Source organism: Rattus norvegicus, chromosome 10 (genome assembly GCF_036323735.1).
Source record: "Rattus norvegicus strain BN/NHsdMcwi chromosome 10, GRCr8, whole genome shotgun sequence".
NCBI classification, from domain to species: domain Eukaryota; kingdom Metazoa; phylum Chordata; class Mammalia; order Rodentia; family Muridae; genus Rattus; species Rattus norvegicus.
Window position 1 is genome coordinate 55,592,397 of NC_086028.1, and position 23,168 is coordinate 55,615,564.

Consider the following 23,168-nt stretch of genomic DNA (forward strand, 5'->3'; position numbering starts at 1 on the left):
CAGTTCTAGGGAAGAAAGGCCATGATGTCTACAACTTATGAATCAGACATAACAGGCAAACACGTAAGATTATATAAGTATACATAGGCCTATCTGTAGTTAGCATCTACGCACGACAGAAAGCAAGCTAACGTAAATACTAGCAATGGAGAATAGAAAAAGGGCATATATTTACAATTTCTCTGAAAACTTGAAATGTTTCAAATAACTTGGGGAGAACTTTTTTCCTAAACCTATTTACATTTCAAAAAATTAGTTCAACTGTTAACCTCCTCAAAAAGGTAGCCTTGCACTACAAAAACAAAAACAAAACACACCTCTCTGAAGCCTTACCTATAGGCAATTAGCTCAGACATAACACTAGAGAAGCAGACATGCTTGTGCGTAGGGAGAGGCAAATCTACATCAGCCCTTGGGACACGGAAAGTTTACACAGGATTGGATGTATGATTAGCCTGGGCTACTTAGCAAGCTCCTGCAGAAAAGAACAGAGAACTTAAAACTCCAGCACTGGGCTGGAGAGATGGCTCAGCGGTTAAGAGCACCTGATTACTCTTCCAGAGGTCCTGAGTTCAATTCCCAGCAACCACGTGGTGGCTCACAACCATCTGTAAAGAGATCCGATACCCTCTTCTGGTGTGTCTGAAGACAGCTACAGTGTACTTATATATAATAAATGAATAAATCCTAAAAAAAAAAAAAAAGGGCTGGAGAGATGGCTCAGCATTAAAAGCACTGACTGCTCTTCCAGAGGTCCTGAGTTCAAATCCCAGCAACCACATGGTGGCTCACAACCATCTGTAAAGAGATCTGATGCCCTCTTCTGGTGTGTCTGAAGACAGCTAATAAATAAATCTTTAAAAAAAAAAGAAAGAAAACTCCAGCACTAACTTGGCGACAGGACAGTTGGCTGGGTACTTCTCTTAGCAGTGGCTCTTCCTCAGGTCACTGAAGACAACAGTGGGGAACACGTGGAGGGATGCAGCAAACCCAGCACTCACCCAGGCTCCACACTGGGAAGAGTGGCAAGAGCCAACGCAGCACATGTGTCTACAGACATAGCTTTATTGGATACAAAGTGACAGGGTGCGGAAGGGGCTAAGAGTCAGGCTCTGTAGCAGGTGGTGGCTTCTCATCATCAGGGGGACAATCAATGAAGTCAGCCAGCATGGCAGCTGTGTCATCTTGCTCCTTTTAGGGACGAAGGCACAAAATTCAAAGTCACACACAGAAGAATATGTCAAATTACAGCAACCCCCTGCCCCCATCCTGCTCTTTTAAATTTATTTATATCCCAAAAGCTGCCCCCTCCCAGAGTCCCTCTCCCATCACACCTCCACAGCAAATACGCAGCCCAGTCTCCATGTGGGGCCCCACAACTGGAGCTACACACAGCCTGGCTGTAGCACCTGCTCCCCAGCAGAGCTGCCTTGCCAGCCCCATCCTCACCCACGGTCCTCCATAGCTGGCCTCTCACCTTTCCCTGAGGAGCTGAAGCTTCTGTTTCTGTCTCCATCTCTTCTTGTGCAGGTGTCTCAGGTGGGGGTGGCACCTTGTCACCTCCACCCTCAGTCCCTTCTTCCAGCAGGGTAGGGGGAGCAGAGGACTCTTCTTCAACAAGCTCCTGAGGTGGCCCTGCTGTAGGGCTTTCCCCTTCCCGCTCCACCTCCTCCTGGGAGGGGAGGACCTCAGGGGCCAGGGTGGGCGCGATCTCAGGCCCAGGCCCATCCTCGGCCCCTGGCTCCTCAACTTCCAATAAGAGCCCAGGCTCAGGTTCTGCCTCGGGCTGCACTTTGGGGGAGTCTGTAGGTGGCAGAGCTGGTGGCAGTGTTGGGGGTGGAGGTCCACCTTCTTCCACTTCCCCTGCTGAACCGAACTCCACATCTTCTACCTCTTCTAACTCTTCTTCCTCCTCCTCTTCCTCCTCTTCTAATTCACCTTCTTCCTCCTCAAATTCCTCCTCAAACTCTTCTTCCTCCTCTTCCTCTTCAAAATACTCTTCTTCATCTTCTTCCTCTTCCTCAAAGTCTTCTTCCTCCTCATCTTCATCTTCTTCCTCCTCTTCCTCTTCTTCCTCCTCCTCTTCATCACTGCTGTTGATATTAATAACTGTCAAATCTTCTTCCATAGCTGTGGGTCCTCCCCCTCCAGGAGTCCCTTCAGGGACGAGCTGGGGTGGAGGAAGTGTCACAGGACCAGAAACAGGTGGGGGTGGGGGTGGGGGTGGAGGTAGAGGCCCTGGAGTTGCAGGCAGTTCTTCAGAATCCTCCTTAGCAGGCACAGGAGGGGAGGCTGTTGGTGGGCCAGTAGGAGCCACAGGGGGAGGAGTGCCTGAGGGTGGTGGTGGCAGGGATGGAAGCCCCTCAGGTACAATCACCACACTGTCATCAGAGTCACTTTCCAAGGAGATCTCTACATCAGATGCCTCCTCCTTATCGTAGTGGACAAAGGCTGGCCTGGGTACTCTCCCCCCAAAAGTTTCATCTGGAGGTATGCTAGGTGGAGGGGTCCCACTAGGAGCAAGGACAGGATCCTCACCAGAACCTGCACGGTGGTTTTCAGAGCCAGGAAGGAGCCTGGGTGGGACAGACACCAGGCCTGGGACAGCGAGCCCTAAGTGGTTGGCTGTTGCTGGAGGTCCGGGGCGAGAGGGCACTGGGCCTGTGGATGGCACAGAGCCAGCTGAGGACATCGAGCCTACTGTGGGAATGGGGCCTGCTGAGGGCACTGGGCCTGGAGATGGCAGAGCACCTATAGAGGGCATGGGACCTGGAGTATGGAAGGCTGGGGCCCTGAATGAAGATGGGGCCTCAGGAGGAGGAACGGGGGCAGGTGTAGGACAGGCAGGGCCTGAGCTCTGTAGAGGTGGTACTCGGGGGTGTGTCAGAGCAGAACAAGTCACCAGAGCTTCTGAGCAGAAAGAGGAGACCTGAGGGAAAAAAGGGCAAGAGCACTAAGAACTCATGAGGCAAACATCAGAATAAGAGAACCCAGAAACCAGAGATCTGACCCAGTCAGCAATTACCTCAAGACTATCTTCCCATTGGCCAAGAGAGAAAGCTTTCAGGGCACAGGAAAGAGGAGGAGGGCAGCGAGGGGAAGGTGCCAGCAGTAAAGCCAGCAGCAGGCGGTAGAGCTCCAGGCGACAGCAGGAGCTGTTGTAAGGAGAACTTCCCAGGACTTCACCCTGCTGGACACTCATGACCAGGGGCAGGACGAGATCATGAAGCCTCTGAAAAGAAAACAGCTTTAGTCTAGAAACACCACCTTCAAGGCCAGAGCCTCGATCCCAGATTTCAATGGATCCACCTTTGGGGTAAACACTCCCAAGTGCACAGAACAGTGGACCCTCCCCAGGCTCCATCTGAACCCGTCCCTACTAACTAACCCTGTGAGTCTCCTCCTTGACGAGAGGCCCGCACATGAGGATGGTCCGGCTGAGACCTGAGAAGAGAATGATGTGTCAAAGGCAGACAAGAAAAAGGCACACAGCCCAGCAGGGAGTACCCAGTTCTGCCACTGCCCACCCTCTCAGTGTTTCCTCCACCAGTGTAAAGTGGGGATGACAGATAGTGCAGGTAACGCACACAGCTGCATCCTGAGGAGGACTGGCCTCACCTTGACAGTGAGGTATCAGGCAGTAAAAGCACATAGGACCCCCAGGAGAATCATCCCCACCAGCATCCTGAAATACACCACACACTAACCCCACTGGTACGGATCGGTGGATCCCCACCCACAAGTGCTCATACTGTCCCTGCCACACACAGGGCATATGTAAAACAGCACATATGTAAAGTGCTTGGCTGAATTAAACTGAGATAGTGCTCAAGGCTGCATGGCTGTCTCTGCTCCTATGTGCCCTACTCTGCCGACTGGCTCATCAGTTCCCATCAACCCACCTCTCAGTGCAGCTGCACACACATCGCTGTTGGCATTCCTATCTCCTTTCCTTTGGCTGGGTGGAGCCAAAGCTTCCCCCATATCGAGTTTTAGCTTCTTAGGGGCACTAGGCTTCCCACTTTGCAAACCTCCATCAGAGCTTCCCCTGGTACTGCAGAGCTTGTGATAAAAGGAAACACGGTCACATGTACAGGCAAACAGGAAGTCAAGACAGTCAGTCAGGAAATAGGCACAGGAGCCAGAGGAACAGGAGCCATGGGCTCACTCACCTTAAGAGCATCAGCTGGAGGGGAGATGTCACTGAGCAGGTGGGTGAGCAAGGCCTCTCCAGAGGCCCCTCCCTGAAGCATACCTGCTGAGGCCCCACAAACCTGCACCCATAGCTCTAAGATAGCGTACACCTTGGTCCGAATGGTGCTGGAGTAGGAGCAAGGAAAGCAGGGTATGAACAGACAGCCAGAACCCCTGGGGCTCCTGATATTCTGATCCACCCTCTCTACTCTGACTTCATAGGCAAATCACCTGTAAGGCCTCTCCTGGCCTGGAGCCAGAGCGTCCCTCCCAGTGCTCCAGGTGTTGAGAACCTGGGGAAGCAGCCGGCTGATCAGGGCACCAAAACGCAAGAGTCGGCCTCCACACCTAGGGGCAGGGATGGAACAGTGTGGCCTTCATTTCCAGTATGCTAATTCCCTTCACACCATGACCAAGCTCACTTACGCAAGGATCAGTGCAGAGAGCAAGTCCAAGGCTTCAAGGTGGAGAGAGGGCAGCAGCAGCAACCGGAGGGGACCATCTCCAAGCAAGTTCTGGAGAAAATTTCAGTCACAGTAAGATGGAAACAGAGCCAGAGGAAGACGGAAACAGAGCAGCTACGTCAGATTGTACAACAGGAACCAACTCCGAGGCCCAACCCAACCCAACCCACCCCATCCTGCAGAGGAGAGCCTCAACATTACTGAGCCCTGAACGGCACCTTGGCTCATCCCCAAACTCACTGGCACAAGTGGCTCGGCTCTGTATGAGTGAGTCCACTGACAGAGGCACAAGCCTCAGGGACACAGTTTCAGAGATGACAGAAAAGGTAAAACCCACTCACAATATTCTTGCTACTGATACCAAGGATCCGGCAGATGAGGTCCAGGATTTCCTGCACAGGAACGGACACAGGAGCCCCAAACTCAGAGCTAGAGAACCAGAGCAAAAAGAACCTTAGAGCAGTCACCCCAGCTAGACTCCACATACCCACCTCAACTTCTCCAGCCCCACGTCTATTTATTCCCTTCAATATCTACACACCTGAGCATGAGCCCCAGGCAACGGGCCAGTCCTGAAAACCTCTGCCAAAGCTGGAGGAGGACATGAGTGTTATCATCTTCTGAGGGTGAAAGCAGCATCTCTACTCCAGGGCCTTCACTCTGCACAGGAGCTGGGCAGCAATACAACCACCTATACACGCTGCCTCTCCCCTCCCTCCATTTTCCTTTGTGTGAGCTGCCCTGTGAGGGCTGAGAATCAATTCCCAGTCCTCTGGAAGAGCAGCCAGTGTCCTTCACCGCTGAACCCCTCTCCAGCCCCGACCCTTTTGCATTTGTGCTAGATTACCCACTTATGTTCTCATCCATGTTGCCCAGAAACCCACTGCCCGACCTCCTGTCCCCTCCTGCCACACTCCCCAACCCTCTACTGACTAGAGCCCTGCTCCCTACCAGTCTCTGTTTCCTCAAACAGGGACCCCAGCAAGCTGTGCAGTGAGGTCAGCAGGCTGTGCAGCTCCTGCTCCCAGTTCTCTGTGTGCTTCAGGCCCTGGGAAAAGCCAGCCCCTAAAGAGGGTAACCTGGAGTAACACTCACAGGCCAGCTGCAAAAGGGCAGAAAGCTGGTCAGAGAGGAGCTAGCTCAGCCATGGGTCTCCTATCCCATGGAACAGTGAGGCAGACGTCCCTAGGAGGACGAAAGCCCGTAATTGTGTATGTTAAGAGGAAGAAATGGGAAGAGGGTTCAAATGCTTACAGTTAACAACTAAGAACAAGCTGTAAAAGATGCCTCAGGTCAGATCCCCAGGCTCAGCGCCTCTCCCTTCCCGTTACCTGTTGGAGCTGAGGGTTCAAGGAATCCAACCGAGACAGGAAGAAAGAAGCAAGCTTTCCCTGGAGGAGGGAGGGAAGGGAGGGAGGAAAGAAGAGGTCATGAGCAATGTCAAGAAGAGTGTCCAGAGCAGTATTTCTACCTGAGATTCCACTTTCCTATAGACACAGGGAGCATGACGCATCCATAGGGCGGGGACAACTATTAACAGTACACTTCTGTGGTAGACAGACCCTGCACATGAGCTCTGGTTCTCAGCCTCCCTCCTGGGAGAAAGGGCCTGGTTCCTGACATAAAAACAACTGGGCTCCTCAGCTAGTTTTTGCAAATGACAGTCACCTTTTTTTCTGAAGACAAAACAACAGTTCTGAAAAACAAACCCACAGACTACTCTGCACGCTGAGATAGAAATGCAGCCCAGCGAGAATGAACACACTGCCCAGATCCCAGGTACGGGGCTGGCCACAAGTCAGTCTAGACGAGCAAAATGAAGGCAACAAAGCTATTTCCACCATCTATCAGCAAACCTCTGCCCGATACGAGAAGGCCTGGAATAGGTGTCCAACCTAAGAGCCACAATTTATTTGGGGTAGTAAAATAAAAGGGGCTAAGAACCCATGAATAATAATGGGGGAAAGTCAACCACTAGTTTCAGTGACCTGTAAGTAAAAAAATGTAGTTTATCTCGCAATTTTAAACGCAAACAAATATGGTTATGAGCAGGACCTGTGGCTGTCCACTTGTTCCTTTCACAGTGTAAGAGGAACACTTTACCCTACCTGATACATGCACCACAAACTTAGATCACAGAATTAACACCACCTCGCTCTATGGTGAATTCTAATTCTACGCTGTAATGGTCCCACTGTGAACATGTCAGACTTGCTCATACCAGAAGCAGGGCTCAGCCACCCTCAGTTTCCAGTTCTCCCTTCTGTCCGAGCTCCTCAATGTGGACAATCCTGATACTTGCTTTCCCTAACTTCCTACTGGAAACGAGCTCCCTAGACTAGCTTGCTTGACCCGAGACCCTGCTGACCTCACACGAGCAGACAGCACAGATCTGCCACAGCGATTGACCATCTGCAACTTCCACTATGGAAGTTCTAGGGAAACACACTCAAGTCATCAGGCTGGGTGCCTTACCCACTAAGCCATCTTGCCAGACCCATCTATACATTTTAAACTGTTTTGAAACACTTTTTTTTAAAGATTTATTTATTTATTATATATAAGTACACTGTAGCTGTCTTCAGACACACCAGAAGAGGTCACTGGACCCCACTACAGATGGTTGTGAGCCACCATGTGGCTGCTGAGATTTGAACTCAGGACCTCTAGAAGAGCAGTCAGTGCTTTTAACCACTGAGCCCTGTTTAGAAGGAACACTTTAATCAACATAGAATTTAATACAAACAGGATGTTTGTGATTCCATGTATTTTTGGTTTATGAAATTAAATTGCAACTCTGAAGGGGCTGAGGATGAAACTCAGTGATTGGACTGAGTTCACCCCACAGTACAAACAGAAAAACAACAGAATCCTGTCCTGAACAGCCATATGAGAATGAAGACTCAGTAGAGATAGGCTCACTGAAAATACCTGCTTTGACACTTCACATACTGGAGGAAACAGTGACACATGTGGTTAAGGAAACAGCCTTAACCACAAGGAATTATGTATGGACACCTCCAGGAAACGGTTAAACCATAAATAATTCCAAGTCACAATAGGATTTATGTTTATGACTAACTTCAAACTCACATCCTCCTGCTTCAGCCACCCCAGGGCACCACCACACAAGCCTGTACTTTTCCTATACTCACCGACCTATCGTAAAGTTAAACCCCCAAGCTGGGTACAGAAAGAGCTTAACAACCTAATAATAAACCATACAATTATAAAAATAGACTAATTTGCTCTCTCTTAGCAGCTTAGCTGCTCCCCTCCATTACCAGACAATTACAGCAGCACAGGGCTTGTGTACAAACAACCTTTATTTACTTTATGCTGACCTCAAGTGATGTCAATTCAAGCAGGCTAACAAGAAGCCATAAAGTATTCCCTTTAAATGAAAAGGTTGAAAGTTCTTGCCTTAATGAGGAAAGGAAGAAAGTGCCAAATAGCAACAGCAAGAACAAGTCTTCTACAGTGAAACTGGCCGGGAAAGACTAGTCAGGCTTGGTGGCCAGTCTCTCACCCAGGACAAATCCATGCTAAAATCATGAAAAACAAAATCAGAAGTTGGGCTGGAGAGATAATAAGTCTCTGTAGCACCTTCTTCCTGAAGGAGAAACAAGCAGGGTAGTCTAGAGCTCCAAACAGGAAAGACAGAGAGAGAAAGGGACTGAGGAGTGGGACCTGGAATGTAGCTCTGTGGTAGGGTAGTCATTAAAAGAGGAGGTGAGGGTGGTAGGGGCAGGAGAGACAGTTCTGCCATAAGCACACTGGCTGCTCTTGCAGAGGACTCAGGTTTGATTCCCAGCACTCACGTGACAGACAGCTCACAAACCAACCATCTGTTAGCTACAGTTCCAGGGGCATCCATCACCTTCTGACCGCTGAAGGCACCAGAGACACATGAGGCTCATAGATACATGCAGGCAAAACACTCATACATATAATGTGGTTTTTTTTTAAATCTATCTAAATTTAAAAATAAATAAAAGGGGACAGGAGGGAGGGAGAGACAAGGAAAGGAGTTTACAGGTCTAGCATCAGACAAAGCTCCAAGCCCTCTTCATCCTGGGCAGTAATTTAGTCAATATCTTCACTGTGAGGACTAAATGATACCATTCCAAGGTAGTATCATTATACCATGCTTGTTGTGATAAGAACTTAGAAATGCCAGGGACAGAATCTAAAGTGGAGAGCTTTAAAAGTTTCAAAAGTACTTACTTTTAGAAAGCCACAGGCCCGAGGAAAATAGGTCACACAAGCCTTCATTCCCTCCAAAGCTGATTGCTCACACTGTGAGAAAAGCAGAAATCAGAAGGGAGAGGCCAAGTACCAACAGTCCATATACTTCCATCCCATCCCTGGCCCATAAGGCCCCTTCTCCAGTCAGTCACTATCCTCTCACCCTTACACCCACTCCCTAAGCAGTTCTAACATTCTTTAATCCAAACCGTTGAAGCAAGAAATAGAACTGAAAAGTCTCACCTCTGGTCTGAGGCCCAGCAAGGAAGTAAGAAGCCCAGGAAGGTGGTTGGTGGAGATGTCCCGAAACAGGGTAGGAAGCTGGGATGCATATCGAAGCAGATCCCTCAGGATAGCCACAGCCAGCTCCATGGTGGGCGGTGAGTCCTGAGACTAAAAACAATAGCACCCATGCTGCCAATCTTACCAGCACAAGATGGACAGGAGGTAACACACAGGGCTTTTCAGAAATACCACAGCTTGGTAGAGATGGCTCGGCTGCTCTTCCAGAGGGTTCAATTCTCTGTACTTACACTGTAGCTCACAATTGTCTATAACTCCAGTTCTAGGAGATCCAACAGCCTCACACAGACATACATGTAAGCAAAACACTAATGCACATTAAACAGATGGATGGATGGAGGACAGAGGGATGAACAGACAGATAAATGGCAACACCACAGCTAATGTCACTATTACCATCACATTTATCATAGACAGAAAAGAGAATAAGGATGCTACGAAAGGAACCTATGTGTCTACAGAAAGGACATATTTACATTTTGGTATCTAGTGTCTGGAATACAGGATGTGCATTTGCCTAGCATACACGAAGCACTGGGTTCTATCCCCAGAGTCTCAAAAAAATAAGAATAAATTATAAAAATGTATCTGGGTCCCAGGAATTTGTTTAAAGAAAAAAAGTAACAAAGCCACACTTTAAAAGATCTGAGTGAGGGGTTGGGGATTTAGCTCAGTGGTAGAGCACTTGCCTAGCAAGCGCAAGGCCCTGGGTTCGGTCCCCAGCTCCGAAAAAAAGAAATGAAAAGTTCTGAGTGAGAACAGGAGACTGCAATGGTCTTTACTCTCCCACACTGCATTTCTCTGCCTCACCTTTCCAAGTTTGAGTGATACACACCCACCCTGGAACTCATGGGGAAAGCTATTTGGTTCCAGGACTTTATGGAAAATCACAAAAACATAAGGGAAAAAATAAATTGGTATATAACAGAGGCACATGCCTTCTAAACCAGAGGAAGCCATGTGCCAACAACACATACAGGAACGCCTACTAAGAAAATGTGAACCGTCATGCCTGTAGTCCCAGCTATCAAAGGGACGAAGGCAAGAGGGTGGCTTGAACACAGGACTTTGAGGACAGCCCAGGCTATATATCTTATCTTCTTCTCTTCCTCCTCATTTATTCGTTCGTTTGTTTGTTTGTTTAGGCAGGAGCATGGAAATCAGAGGGCATCTTTCAGGAGCCAGTTTTTGATTTCATCAAGTCCAGGACTGAACTAAAGCTATCAAGCATGGCAGCAAGTGGCTTTACCCACTGAGCCATCTTGACCAATTTGTTAATTTTAAAGCAAAAGAATGGTTGGGACCATGGACTACAAACAGGTCTTCAACACTGTCCAGCAATCCTACATTTCTTTCCAATGAACTTGCAAACCCCAACTTCCCCCACCAGTGCCATCTTGCATGGTCTTGCCTTTAATATGGCAGAAAACTGAACAGGAGCTACTTTAGGTTCCAATTTCCAAACCCGAAAATGTAGGTAAAAAACAAACCCAAACCAAACCCTGAGGTTTCTAGGCACCCTCATTCTCCCTCATTCTTCCTCATTAGTCTCCCTTCCTCTGGTTTACAAACCTATCCTCCTGTCCATAATTGTTCCCTTAATACTAACCATTCTTCTCTTCCCACTGACATGGGCACAAGCTCACTTTGCTCCCATTGTAGAACTTCTTTGAGCCGATACAAAACTCTACCCCCAAATCCCAAGAACTGCCCAATGCTAGGTCCTTACATGTACCCCTCTTCTCCAAGTTACTTCTCATTCCAATCCAGTCTAGCTTGGTTCCCAACTCTTCAAACACCACTTTCATCGGTCTAAGTTTACTTTTAAAGAAAACGACTCTAGGTCAATCTTATTCCAGCTCCACTAGTATAAGCAGAAGCCACCCCTCCCTCGTTCCTCCTGGCCTTCCTGGAGTCCATCCAACCCCACAGTCTCACTTACTCCTCCCCCTTCCTTTGGATTCCATCCAACCCTCAATCCTGGTTATCTCTTGGCTTGCTCCGTCTCAGACTCAGACTCTTCTGTAAAGCCCTCTTCCCTGAGTGACCCTTCAGCACAGTGTGCACTTAAAGCTCAGTTCTGGCAAGGACTCACACCAAACCCACCCCAGCCTCCCTGCTGGCTAAGCACTGGTACTCTCCTAGCAAAACATGCCAACAGCCGCCATCTTCAGGTCATGGTCATACAAGAGGATGTCTACTCAAAGGGCTGCTACTCAACACTCCAGGCCACAACCACAGTGTTCCCCTTTATTTCCCAAGCCTTGACTGCCTTCCAGTATTCTGAAGGCCACAAATCATGTTAGTCATGTCTTCTCCCAAAAGCCAGTCAGTCATGAGACTGCTCACTTGGCTCCTTCAAACCCACCTTCCCATCAGTTCCACCACACTCCCTCCTCCTGGCCACTGCCAGTGCTCTACCACCTTACAGCCATCTATCTGGTCCCTCTCCTTCAGGCCTCTCCTTTCTGGTTCTTTACCTAGCACCCAGAGAGAAATCTTCAAATGTGACAATGTCATCAATACTACTTCACTATCACCACTATGGTTTGATTTTTTTTAAAGATTTATTTATTTTATACATATGAGTATACTGTCACTGTCCCATTACAGATGGTTGTGAGCCACCATGTGGTTGCTGGGAATTGAACTCAGGACCTCTGGAAGAACAGACAGTGCTCTTAACTACTAAGCCATCTCTCCAGCCCCAAAATATAGGTAAGACATTACTTCTTTTTAATTTAAGATTTTATTTACTATTTATGAGCACACTGTAGATGTCTTCACCACTATGATTTGTATAGCCTCCAAATTCCCTCTTCTGGACTCTTAATCTCCAACACAATAGTACCAAGGCAGCACATCTCCCTAAGTCATAGAGACAGTTACTGCAGGGGTAGGTCTGTTAAAGAGGGAGGCTTAGGACACATTCATCCCCAGCCCCAGCCCCATTTCCCACTGACGGTGTCCACCATGTTATAATGGAGCAAGCAGATCCTCAAGAGATGCTTCCCCCCCCCCCTTTTTTTTTTTTTGGTTCTTTTTTTCGGAGCTGGGGACCGAACCCAGGGCCTTGCGCTTCCTAGGTAAGCGCTCTACCACTGAGCTAAATCCCCAGCCCCGAGATGCTTCCCCTTTAACTTGCAGTCCCAGCTTCCAGAGCCATGATGCAGACCACTCTGTTCTTTATACATTGCTCAATCTGTAGCACCGCATGATCGCAGCAAAAAATGAAATCTACTCAGAACCTCCAATGAACTCCCACTCCTCAAAGAATAAAAGCCGAAATTCTTATAAGAAGCCCATGATCTGGCTCTTCTACAGTCATCTCCGATACCCCGGCTCTTCTACAGTCATCTCCGCTACCCCACCTCAATCTCACCGATCTGCCCGTTTATAACTCTTCAAAGAGCCGGCTTCCTCCTGTGGGACTTGTCATTCTTAGAGTGCTTCGTGGTCAAATTTAGCATGATCAGAGCAGAAATGCCCTTTGTAAACTGATGCCCTAACTGCTAACCCACACTACCCTCGGTAGGGTCAGATGCCCAGTCTTTATTTACTGCAGCAGGTTGTCACTGCACAGTTAGTCATATCATTCTCAGTTCAAGTGACTACCATTAGGACAGAATCTGCCAACTGTAACATGTGAATATCTGGTTTTGCATGGCCTATAAGCTAAGAGTTTTTTCCATTTTAAAAATTTTTTTATTAATTTTTATTCATATGAGTACACTGTATCTGTCTTCAGGCACACTAGAAGAGGGTATCAGACTTCACTACAGATGGTTGTGAGTCACCATGTGGTTGCTGGGAACTGAACTCAGGACCTCTGGAAGAACAGCCAGTGCTCTTAACCACTGAGCCATCTCTCCAGTCCTTTTTTTCTCCCATTTTTTTTTTAAAGGTTTATTCATTTTATTATATATAAGTACACTGTAGCTGTCTTCAGATACACCAGAAGAGGGCATTGTATCTCTTTACAGATGGTTGTGAGCCACCATGTGGTTGCTGGGAATTGAACTCAGGACCTCTGGAAGAGCAGTCGGGTGCTCTTAACCGCTGAGCCATCTCTCCAGCCCTTTTCTCCCATTTTTAAAGGTATAAAAAAATAGCACTTAATGGAAACTACATGGCTCATGGCTCTAAATCGGTCTCTGTAAATTCCTAGTTCATAAGAAAATGTCCCAATCCCTGTATTAGACTTAAGGGCCATCCAAGTGGAGTCCAAGCCCCTCTTGACCCTGAGCTTGGTACACAGCTTGCCAATGTACTCAGAAAATGCTTATGGAATAACTAAGTGCAGAAAGTACAGTGGATGTTAGGGACAGAGACTAAAACTTTACAAGTGTAACAAAGCAATAGAGCGACAGACAAGACAGACAGACACCCATGCATACACATGCACATGAACACACCGGTCCTTAAAGAAGGAACTTCAGAGCGGTCGGTCCTTAGACAAGGGAACCAGGTGAAGCTGAGAGCTATAGCGTGTGAAAGGGCAAACAAAGTAAAGTAGGCTGACAGATAAAACTATCAGCAAGTTTATTAAGATCTCTATTCAAAAATTAACCTCCTCTCTCCACAAAGCAGAAAACTGTTTCAATCATTCTGCTCAGAGTTAAGTGTCTAGGCGGAATGTCCAGACCTAACCCACGCTTGGCAGGACAGAGGAGAGCAAATCCTTACCTGCAGCACCTGCTGGATGCTCCGAAGCCAAGAAACACAGTGTTGCTGGAACAACTCTGTGGGGCTCTCCCCTACCAACAAGGACAGCAGACACAGGCCTTCAAACCTGACAAGCAAAAAGAAGGCGATGAGGACATGGGCTAGACCTCAGAAGCCTGCTGACTGTCCTCTTACTTTCCTTGTATAGTTATTGTTGTTCATAGGACTCCATCCCCAGATTTCCTATGGTTTCTAGTTCACAAGACATGTAAGACTCAGAGAGAGGTAGGATATCAAGCAAAGAAGGAAGCAGGTGGGAACAAGAGACCTAAGAGATGGAAACGGTGAGTTCAAGTGAGCTCACAAAAAGAAAACTCCCTCAAGCTCCTGAAATGGAAAAAAATCTCTTGAATCCATGGGGTGGGGACAAGGGATTGGCAAACATACACTCAACCCACTTTCTAAAAGCATGTCGTCCCGAACAAAGAGGATTAAAGACTTACCGAGTTTTGATGGAGCTAAGGTGTGCATTACTGAGATTCACCAATGCCCCAAGAGCTGAAAGATTCTAGAAGTGGAAAGGGAAAGAAAACAGGAGTGAATGAGACAAAAGTCACTAGAGATGCACAAGAAATTCACCAATCCCTCACTGCCCCTGCTCCTGAAAAGGCTTTCTCAAGGTGCACTTTCTGAATACAAAAGGGCCATCAGCCTACGTCACAGCTGTCTTTCAGTCTGTTTTCTCAAATTCTATTTTGTCTGATCTCCTCCCTCTTGTCCCACAGGTTGGGGGGTGGGGGAACATTAGGGCTAACAAGAGGACACGCCAATTCATCTACTATATTTCAACAATAAGGCTTGCTTCCCTCAGCAGACCTCCTTAGTCACTTGGAAGAAACAACTCTCTTCCTCCTGATTCTACCTTCCTTAGAGGCAAAACCACACCAACACAGATTCAACCTATCCTCCTCCCAAGCCCTCCTTACACAGAAGCATGTTCCTTCATCAGCCCCTTTTCAAGTAACCCAAAGCGTCACACTCCTCTCAGGGTACCTACATCTCCCAAAGGCCAGAGATCACCCATTCTTCCTAATCCCACATCAGCACTGGTGAGATAGAGGAAGGCACAACTGAATAAAACAAAATTCCACAAAATTCTACATGGCTCAGCAGGTTAAAAACACTTGCCACCAAGCCTGACAGCTTGCATTTGTGTCCTAGAACCCACATGGTACGAGAACCGACTCCCAAAAAGATCCATTTGTCCTCTGATCTCCATTTGTGCACCATGGCATGCAGATACCCATACATATACAAAATAAATAAATAAATCTAACTCCTAAATTTAAAAAGACCGGTCGTGGTACTGCATGCCTTTAATCCCAGCACTCAGGAGGCAAAGACAGGAGAATCTCTATGAGTTTGAGGCCGGCCTTGTCTATAAAGCAAGTCCCAGATAACCAGGGCTCTGATACACAAAGAAACCCTGCCTTGAAAAACCAAAAAAGAAAACAAGAAGGTCCTTGGCCAGGTGGCAGAGAGTGTTCGTTCTTTATCTGGTACACATTTAGTAATCTACTTCAGGAGAAGCAAGCCGTAGGTGCTAGGCAGCCTATCTCCCTGACGGAGTAAAGTATACATAAAGAATCCATAAATAAGGTAAACACAGGCTGAGCAGCCATAACTAGAAAATGCAAAATGCTCCAAATCCAAAACATTGATTTCTAGGGACCTAACTCAAGTGGAAACCCCACACCTGACCTTGCATTGAAACACAGGTAAAGCCAGGTGGTGGGAGTGACACATGCCTCTAATCCCATTTGGGAGGCAGAGGAAGGGGCCAGCCTGGTCTATACAGCAAGTTCCAAGACAGCCAAGGCTACTCAGGGAAACCTTGTCTTGAGAGGAAAAGAAAAAAGAAAAAGGGAAAATAAGTCATAAGCCAGGCATAATTCCAGCACTCAGAAAGCAAAGGTAGGCAGATCTCTGAGACCTACATAGCAAGAGCCAAGCCAGCCAGAAATGCATAAACAAAGGCTAGAGACAGTCGGTCGGTGGTTAAGAACACTTGTTGCTCTTGCAGAGGACCCGGGCTCTTGCCAGCAGTGGTTCAAACTTACCAGCAATCCCAGTTCCCTTCAATGGGCACACATTTGTATGTGTGCTACATTCAGGCAAAACACACACAAAATGAATAAACTTTAAAAAACAAAAACAAAAACAAAACAAAACCACAGGCTCACATTTAATCAGTGTTTGCCAGGGGAAACAAAAAGACCCATTCAGCCCCCTTAGTTGTGATAGTTTTTAGTTTTTCCATGACCCCTACACACAAAGAATAACAAAACACATAGTAGTGGTTGGTCAACAGCTACTTCCCCATAATGCATCACAGACGTCTAAGTCCTGTGTGCATTATTTCACCATGAATTGCTTTCTTGCCCTTTCTCTCTGCTTTGTGGCATAAATGTGTGTCAGAGAGAGGCTGCAGACACTTCTAAGTATAACTAACTCCAGTAAGAAGAAAGTGGCTGCCCACAGCCCAGGTGACAGTCATAGTAGAACAGCAGTAGCTGTGAACAGGACACAACATTATAGAGACGTGCCAACTGACTCCTAGGGAACGTGTGCGCAGGGCTTACTGAAGGACTAGTCAACATACATCAGAACAAAAACTCAGGGAACTGGAAAAATCAGAGAGATTGCTAGAACACACAAACGAAACAAACAAAAAACAGTAACAGGACAGACAACTGGAGTATTCCCAACGGTCTGAGACAGTTCAGTGGATATAAGAAATTGCCACACAATCCTGTCTTCCAGAACCCACACAAAAGCCAGCCACAGTAGCATAAGCATCTGTAATTCCAGTGTCCCCTACTGAGAAACATGAGGTAAAATCAAAGAGTATTAACATAAACACTTGGGCTAACTAGTCTGGCTTCCACCACAACCAAGAGACCTTGATAAAGGAACTTGAGGACCTAAAAGTTCCTATGACTTTGACATGTACACTGTGCTACCCTTGTCCATAATCACATAAACATACACGCACAGCTGAACAAGATGGCACATGCCTTTACTCCCAGGCACGGGTAGCTGGATCTCAGTGAGTTTTAGACCAGCCTGGTCTACATAGTTCCAGACCAGCCAGAGCCACATAGTGAGATCTCGTATCCCTAAGAAAAAAAGGCGGAACTTCACAGACTGCTTATGGAAGTAAGAAACCAGGTATTGAGGATGACACTTGGGTTTCTAGCTTGCAGGACTGAACACATGTGAATTTGTGCACAGGCTCCTAACCAGATAGACAACATATTGTCTACCGCCTACCTACCTCACCAGCCTCAACTCTACCCACTGTCTTCAACCACCTAAACCCCTAACCTACAAATGCCCTTATTTTCCAACCCTTCCTACTCGAGTGTCCATCTAACCTTTTAACTATCCATTCTATTTTCTTTCACTACCTAAACTCCAGGTCTTTTGAAAAAAAATCTCTAAATACTCTCTCTATGCTGGTTTTAAAAATTCATACCAGACTCAGTTTTGTGTTACAGCATTTTGCTCATCGCCATCATGGCTGGAATTGGAGCGCCGAGTAGGGGAGTAGGCCTTTGGCTAAGAGCTAGTAAATATTTGTGTTCAACTACCCCAGGGAAAAAAAACCGCCAGAGGAAGTTTCTCTGAGGAGGAAACTAGTCAAGAGACCTAGCAATGGAACTGAATCCTTTCATTGCTTTGTGCTTATCAATGACCTAACAGAAACAGGGCCTAATTTTTCTCTGGGGAAAACGCAGGTAATGAAATACGTGAGTCTCATCTGGAATGGTTAAGTGCTCTATTCTCTCCTCTCGGCTCTACTCAAGCTCACAACTTAAGCTTCAGGAAGGCGGGACCGCAGTGCCCGCTCCCTCACCAGCCTTCCCACGGTGACTTCGAGAGCCACAGACTTACCTGAGCCCCACCCGCTGTCCCATGCAGCCTCAGTAAGCACATGAGCCCAGGCAAATAAGGGGCCCACTGGATTGGGGGATGCACAGGGGCAACGTGCGACCCTGTTCGCGGTTGCAACAACCCAGAAACGCTCTCCAACAGCAGCAGACGCAAACGCGGACCGGATCCCGCCGCAGAGAGACCCCCAGGCCCGCCAGGAGCCCCAGCAGGGGAGCCCGTGGTGGGCCCACTAAGAACGGCTGCCGCCATCTTCACAGGCTCGAGCAATGGCGTGGCGTGATGACGCAACATAAGTGCGACGCACGCCGCTCGGGGAGGGGTCTTGAGGAGGGGGCTGCGGCCTGACTCTGAATGAATGAGGACTGACGCCCTTGTGGCAAGAGAGAGCATGCGCAATGTGGGCCGGCGGTGGCGCTTGGGTGGCCTGTAAGCCCCCAGCCCCAGGCCAAGCACTGTAGGGCGGGGCGGAGGCGGGGCTGCGCTGGCCGGACACGTGGTCTGCAGGAAAGGCGCGGGAGTCCGAAAGCTTTCAGTCCAGCGTGGCTTCTGGTCACCGTCCCTCAGGGCTCAGTAATCCTAAGGAGCCAACCCTAAGTCTGAAATTTGGGACGTTCTAAACTGCTTTTCCAAGGATGGAAAAACAAGCTCAAACAGTGCACATGCCACAAAGTAACAGAAGTGCCACTCTCCCCAAGACACCCCCACAGCAATTTGTGTATTTACATTAATCTATACACAAACATAAATATTGTTTTTTCAAGAGTAGATTCTGCTGTTGGCTTTTTTTTACTCTTATAGTGTGGAACTGGCAATTTCACTGGCAATTTCACTGGCTGTGCCAAGGGTTAATCATTTTGCTGCCCCAAGTTTCCCTAATGCTCTAGCCAACACTCTAATAACTGTGCACTAAACAATTGCTAGATTTAGATTCAATAACCTTATATGTTCTCGGTTTTCTATTCAATTCTCAAGTTCTAAGATTCTGCTTCCAAAATACATTAACTTGGGCTGGGGGCTCGGTAGTAGATAGTTTGGTAGTAGATAGTTTACTTAACATGAGGGACTCCCTGTGTCCAATCCTGAGCACTCGTTAAAAGAAGAAAAAGCACACACAACTCACACACCCCAAACAGGGGTAATTTTTTTCCCATTTCTATTTCTTTTTTTTTAAGATTTATTTATTTATTATATAAGTACACTATAGCTGTCTTCAGACACACCAGAAGAGCGCATCAGATCTCATTACAGATGGTTGTGAGCCACCATGTGGTTGCTGGGATTTGAACTCAGGACCTCTGGAAGAGCAATCAGTGCTCTTAACCACTGAGTCATCTCTCCAGCCCTCCATTTCTATTTCTAATCCCAGTCGTCTATATCACCACCCTCTTTCTCTTGAACTCTTAGAACATTTATGTTTGGTTCTGACTCTGAGACAAGGAATTTAGGTGCATATTTACATATCAAAACAGACCTGACGCCCTGGCCTTTCCCAGAATCCCTCAGTCCCTACCTGGTATACCCTGCTCCCAACCCTGAACTTTCCAGCTCTTTCCTGGACATTTTGGGCTCTCCTCATTTCTCCTTCTCCTTCTCCTTCTCCTTCTCCTTCTCCTTCTCCTTCTCCTTCTCCTTCTCCTTCTCCTTCTCCTTCTCCTTCTCCTTCTCCTTCTCCTTCTCCTCCTCCTTCTCCTCCTCTTCCTCCTCTCCTCTCCTCTCCTCTCCTCCCCCCAAATCTCTCTCTCACCAATCCCCTTTCCCCATGGAGAAGTTTGAGTCTGTGAGGTCCAAATTGAACTTCTTCCAGGACCTCTTGAATGAGACTCACGGAGGCAGTGATCAATGCAAAAAGCAAGAGGACTTTAAATCCAACATGTCTGGGTCAGCTTACTTCAAAGGGAGCCAACCCTGAGCAGACTCTAACAGGGAGTTATATACCTTGCAAACAATTGGGGCAGAATTCAAACAATGGTAACTAGGCAGGGTACTATTGATGGGGTGAAGCGACCTTCAAACTGACTCGTGGTCAGTGGACCATGCTGGACTTTTCAGGGGGGACGGTTGGGAGTCAAGGGGAGGTCTGTTAGGAGTCCTAGGTAGCTTTGTTTGACAGTTTGGCCTGCAGTTGCTCCAGGAACTGAACTAATTCTACTCCTACTGGAAGGGTGGGGTCTTTCTGTGCTCGGGGGGGGGGGGTTTGTGGTGGAATTTTCCCACTGGCCTCAGATTGACCCCAACTCTGGCCCTTTCAAGTTTTGTTTTGTTTTGTGTCTTCCCCAGCCTTGAGCTAAACTAGTCTTCTTTCTATCCTCCAAGGCCTTTGCGCAGACTTCCATCATGCTGGACAAGCTTGTTGGCATGCTCAGAAAAGTCTTCTTTCTAAGTAGCCCCATGGCAAGTTCCATCACCACACACACACACACACACACACACACACACACACACACTTTCAAAGTCAAGGTAGCCTCCCCTGGTGAACTCCCTATGAAGTTAAGGATGGCATTTCCTAAGTCTCCCACCTCTACCTTCCAAGTGGGATCCCAGGCCTATGCCACCTAGCTTCTTCTGTGCTGGGGATGGAACCCAGGGCCTCGTGCATTTGACCAAGTGAGCTAAATCCTGGTCCTTATTTTTGACACTTCCTTTAATTTCAGTTATTATTATTATCTGTGTGTGTGTGAGAGAGTGTGTGAGTGTGTGTGTAGTGGTGTGTGTGTGTGAGTCTGTGTGTGTAGTGGTATGTGTGTGTGTGAGTGTGTGTGTGAGTGTGTGTGTATAGTGTGTGTGTGTAGTGGGGTGTGTGTGTGTGTGTGTGTGTGAGAGAGAGAGAGAGAGAGAGAGAGAGAGAGAGAGAGAGAGAGAGAGATGTGCAGGAGGAAGGGTTCTACTTTGTAGGCACTTTGAGACAGGTGTCTATGTAGGCTAGACTGACCTGAAATGTGCAGCAATTGATGAGCCGGCCTGACTCCATCTTAAGATTAAAAGCCATCTTAGCACAAGGTCAAAATAAGTTCACTCCTGGTTTCTATAAGACTTGGGTTTGACCACGTCTTGACCTATTTTCTGAAGTTTGGCATGTTCCACACCCTATACCCTAATCTCCACCCTGATAAGAGTTCTGCCAAGTCTGCCAAGTAATTTTGAAATGTTTTGGCAAGTTCCTACATAACAAAAAAAAAAAAAAAAACTTGAAAATCTCCTCTCCTTGCAATTTGGGGTTGGGGATGGGAGGCTAATATGAGCTTGCTTAACTTAATTTAGAGAATGTGGGTAATGGTTTTTACTCTCATTTGCTGGGATTAACACAATCTTCTTGCTTCTGCTTCTTGAGTACTGGTATTAAAAGATTCACCACCACCACCACCACCACCACCACCACCACCACCACCACCACCCCCCCCAGCTCTCCACATGCCCCCAACACCTCAGAATCTTACTATAAATCCTACTCTAGACTCACCAGCATCCTCTTCCTCGGTTTCCAAGTCCTGGGCCTACGAGCAGGTACCACCCCACCGGGCTCTCTATAAATAGTGTAATTCAGTTATATTCACATCTACATCTTCTCTTGTCTTTTGCTTTCCTTGCCCACGATTACTACAATGACTTTCATGGCTTGAAAATAAACAACCTAAATTCTACACAGCCAAGAACATGTGAATCTTGTGTTCCGATCTGCCTTAGTTCATGACGATCTCCGGTTCTGACTTCTGCATATGACATGCTTTTGTTCTTTGTCATAGCTGAATATACTTCATTCTGAATATATGCTTAACTTTCTTTCACCGTCCTTACTTGATGAGCACCTAAATGCCGTGACTTAGCTGCTGCGAGCAGTGCCACGGTGCACACAGGTTCCCAGAAGCCCTTCTGCCACTGCTTTCAGTGGTGTGTGCTCAGGAGTAGCAAAGCTGAGTCACTTAAGAGTTGTGTTATTTCTGAAACATCGTTGTGTGGATTTCAGTAACAGCTGCTGGACTAACTTACATTTCTTCCTGGCAGGGTACACTTGCACCCCTTCCTTCCTCCTCTTCCTCACCAGCATGTGTTGTTTTCTTGAACTGGTGGTGGTGGTGGTGGTGGTGGTGGTGGTGGTGGTGTGGTGTGTGTGTGTGTGTGTGTGTGTGTGTGTGTGTGTGTGAGAGAGAGAGAGAGAGAGAGAGAGAGAGAGAGAGAGAGAGAGAGACAGAGAGAGAGAGAGAGACAGAGAGAGAGAGAGAGAGAGAGAGAGAGAGAGAGAGACTCACATAGTTCAAGCTACTTTGAACTTCTCATAGCTGAGGATGACCTTGATCCTTTGGCCTCTACCACCTAACTGATGTAGTTACAGGCATTAAGGACACCTCTTTTGGCTTTCAATCTGTGCTACCCTGGTGGCTGAAGAGGTTGAACATCTATTCTGGCATTTATCTGCCATTGAGAACTGTCTGTTCCGCTTAGGTTTCTTTCTTTCTTTCTTTCTTTCTTTCTTTCTTTCTTTCTTTCTTCCTTCCTTCCTTCCTTCCTTCCTTCCCTTCTTCTTCTTCTTCTTCTTCTTCTTCTTCTTCTTCTTCTTCTTCTTCTTCTTCTTCTTCTCCTCTTCCTCCCCCTCCTTCATCTTCTTCATCATCTTCTTCAGCATCATCTTTTCTTTTTTCTCTTCCTCTTCCTCCTCCTCTTCCTCTTCTTCTCTCTTATAGTGCATCCTTACTACAGCCTCCTCTCCCTCCATTTCTCCCAGATCCACTCCTCTTTCAAAATTTCCCTTCATAAAAGAACAGACATTCCAGGGAAGTCTGCTGAACACAGCATAACAAGATGCATAGGACTGGACATAAACCCTCATATCAAGGCTGTCGAGGAAACCCAGTAGGAGGAAAAGGGTCCCAAAGGCCAACCGAAGGGTCAGAGACATCCCCACTCCCACTGTCAGGAGTTCCATAAGAGCACCGAGCTAACAACCATAGTGTATGTGCAAAGGACCTAGTGAAGCCCTGTGTAGGCTGCTTGAATGTCACTTCAGTCTCTGTGAGTCTCTATGAAGCTGCTCACTTGATTCTGTGGGGCATGTTCTCCTGATGTCCTTGACCCCTCTGGCTCCTACAGTTCTTACTTCCCCTCCTCCATGGACTTTCCAAAGCTCTAAGGGGAGGGACCCAATGGAGCTCTCCAGTCTGACCTTTCTCTACACCTAATGTTTGGCTGGGAAAATATTTATGTGTTTTCCGGCCTTTTTGTCTGTGCACTACGTGCATGCAGTGCTGACAGAGACCAGAAGAGGGCGGTAGATCCCTTGGAACTAGAAATACAGACGTTTGGGATTCAGATTCAGAATTAAGAGCAATCAGTGTGCTCTTAACC

At 47.4% G+C, this 23,168-nt stretch overlaps 1 protein-coding gene across 1 annotated transcript; it reads right to left on the reverse strand.

The window, feature by feature from the left end:
- Window positions 1-1,047: 1,047 nt before the first annotated feature.
- On the reverse strand, window positions 1,048-18,082 carry Pelp1 (proline, glutamate and leucine rich protein 1). Its single transcript, NM_001024270.2, is given in 17 exon segments — window positions 1,048-1,191; window positions 1,478-2,929; window positions 3,026-3,232; window positions 3,389-3,444; window positions 3,903-4,062; window positions 4,173-4,320; window positions 4,426-4,542; window positions 4,621-4,709; window positions 5,000-5,087; window positions 5,200-5,329; window positions 5,610-5,760; window positions 5,990-6,049; window positions 8,886-8,957; window positions 9,150-9,299; window positions 13,896-14,001; window positions 14,378-14,442; window positions 17,832-18,082. Coding segments are annotated over 17 exon segments (3,393 nt in total). The 5' UTR covers window positions 18,081-18,082; the 3' UTR covers window positions 1,048-1,098.
- Window positions 18,083-23,168: the final 5,086 nt, after the last annotated feature.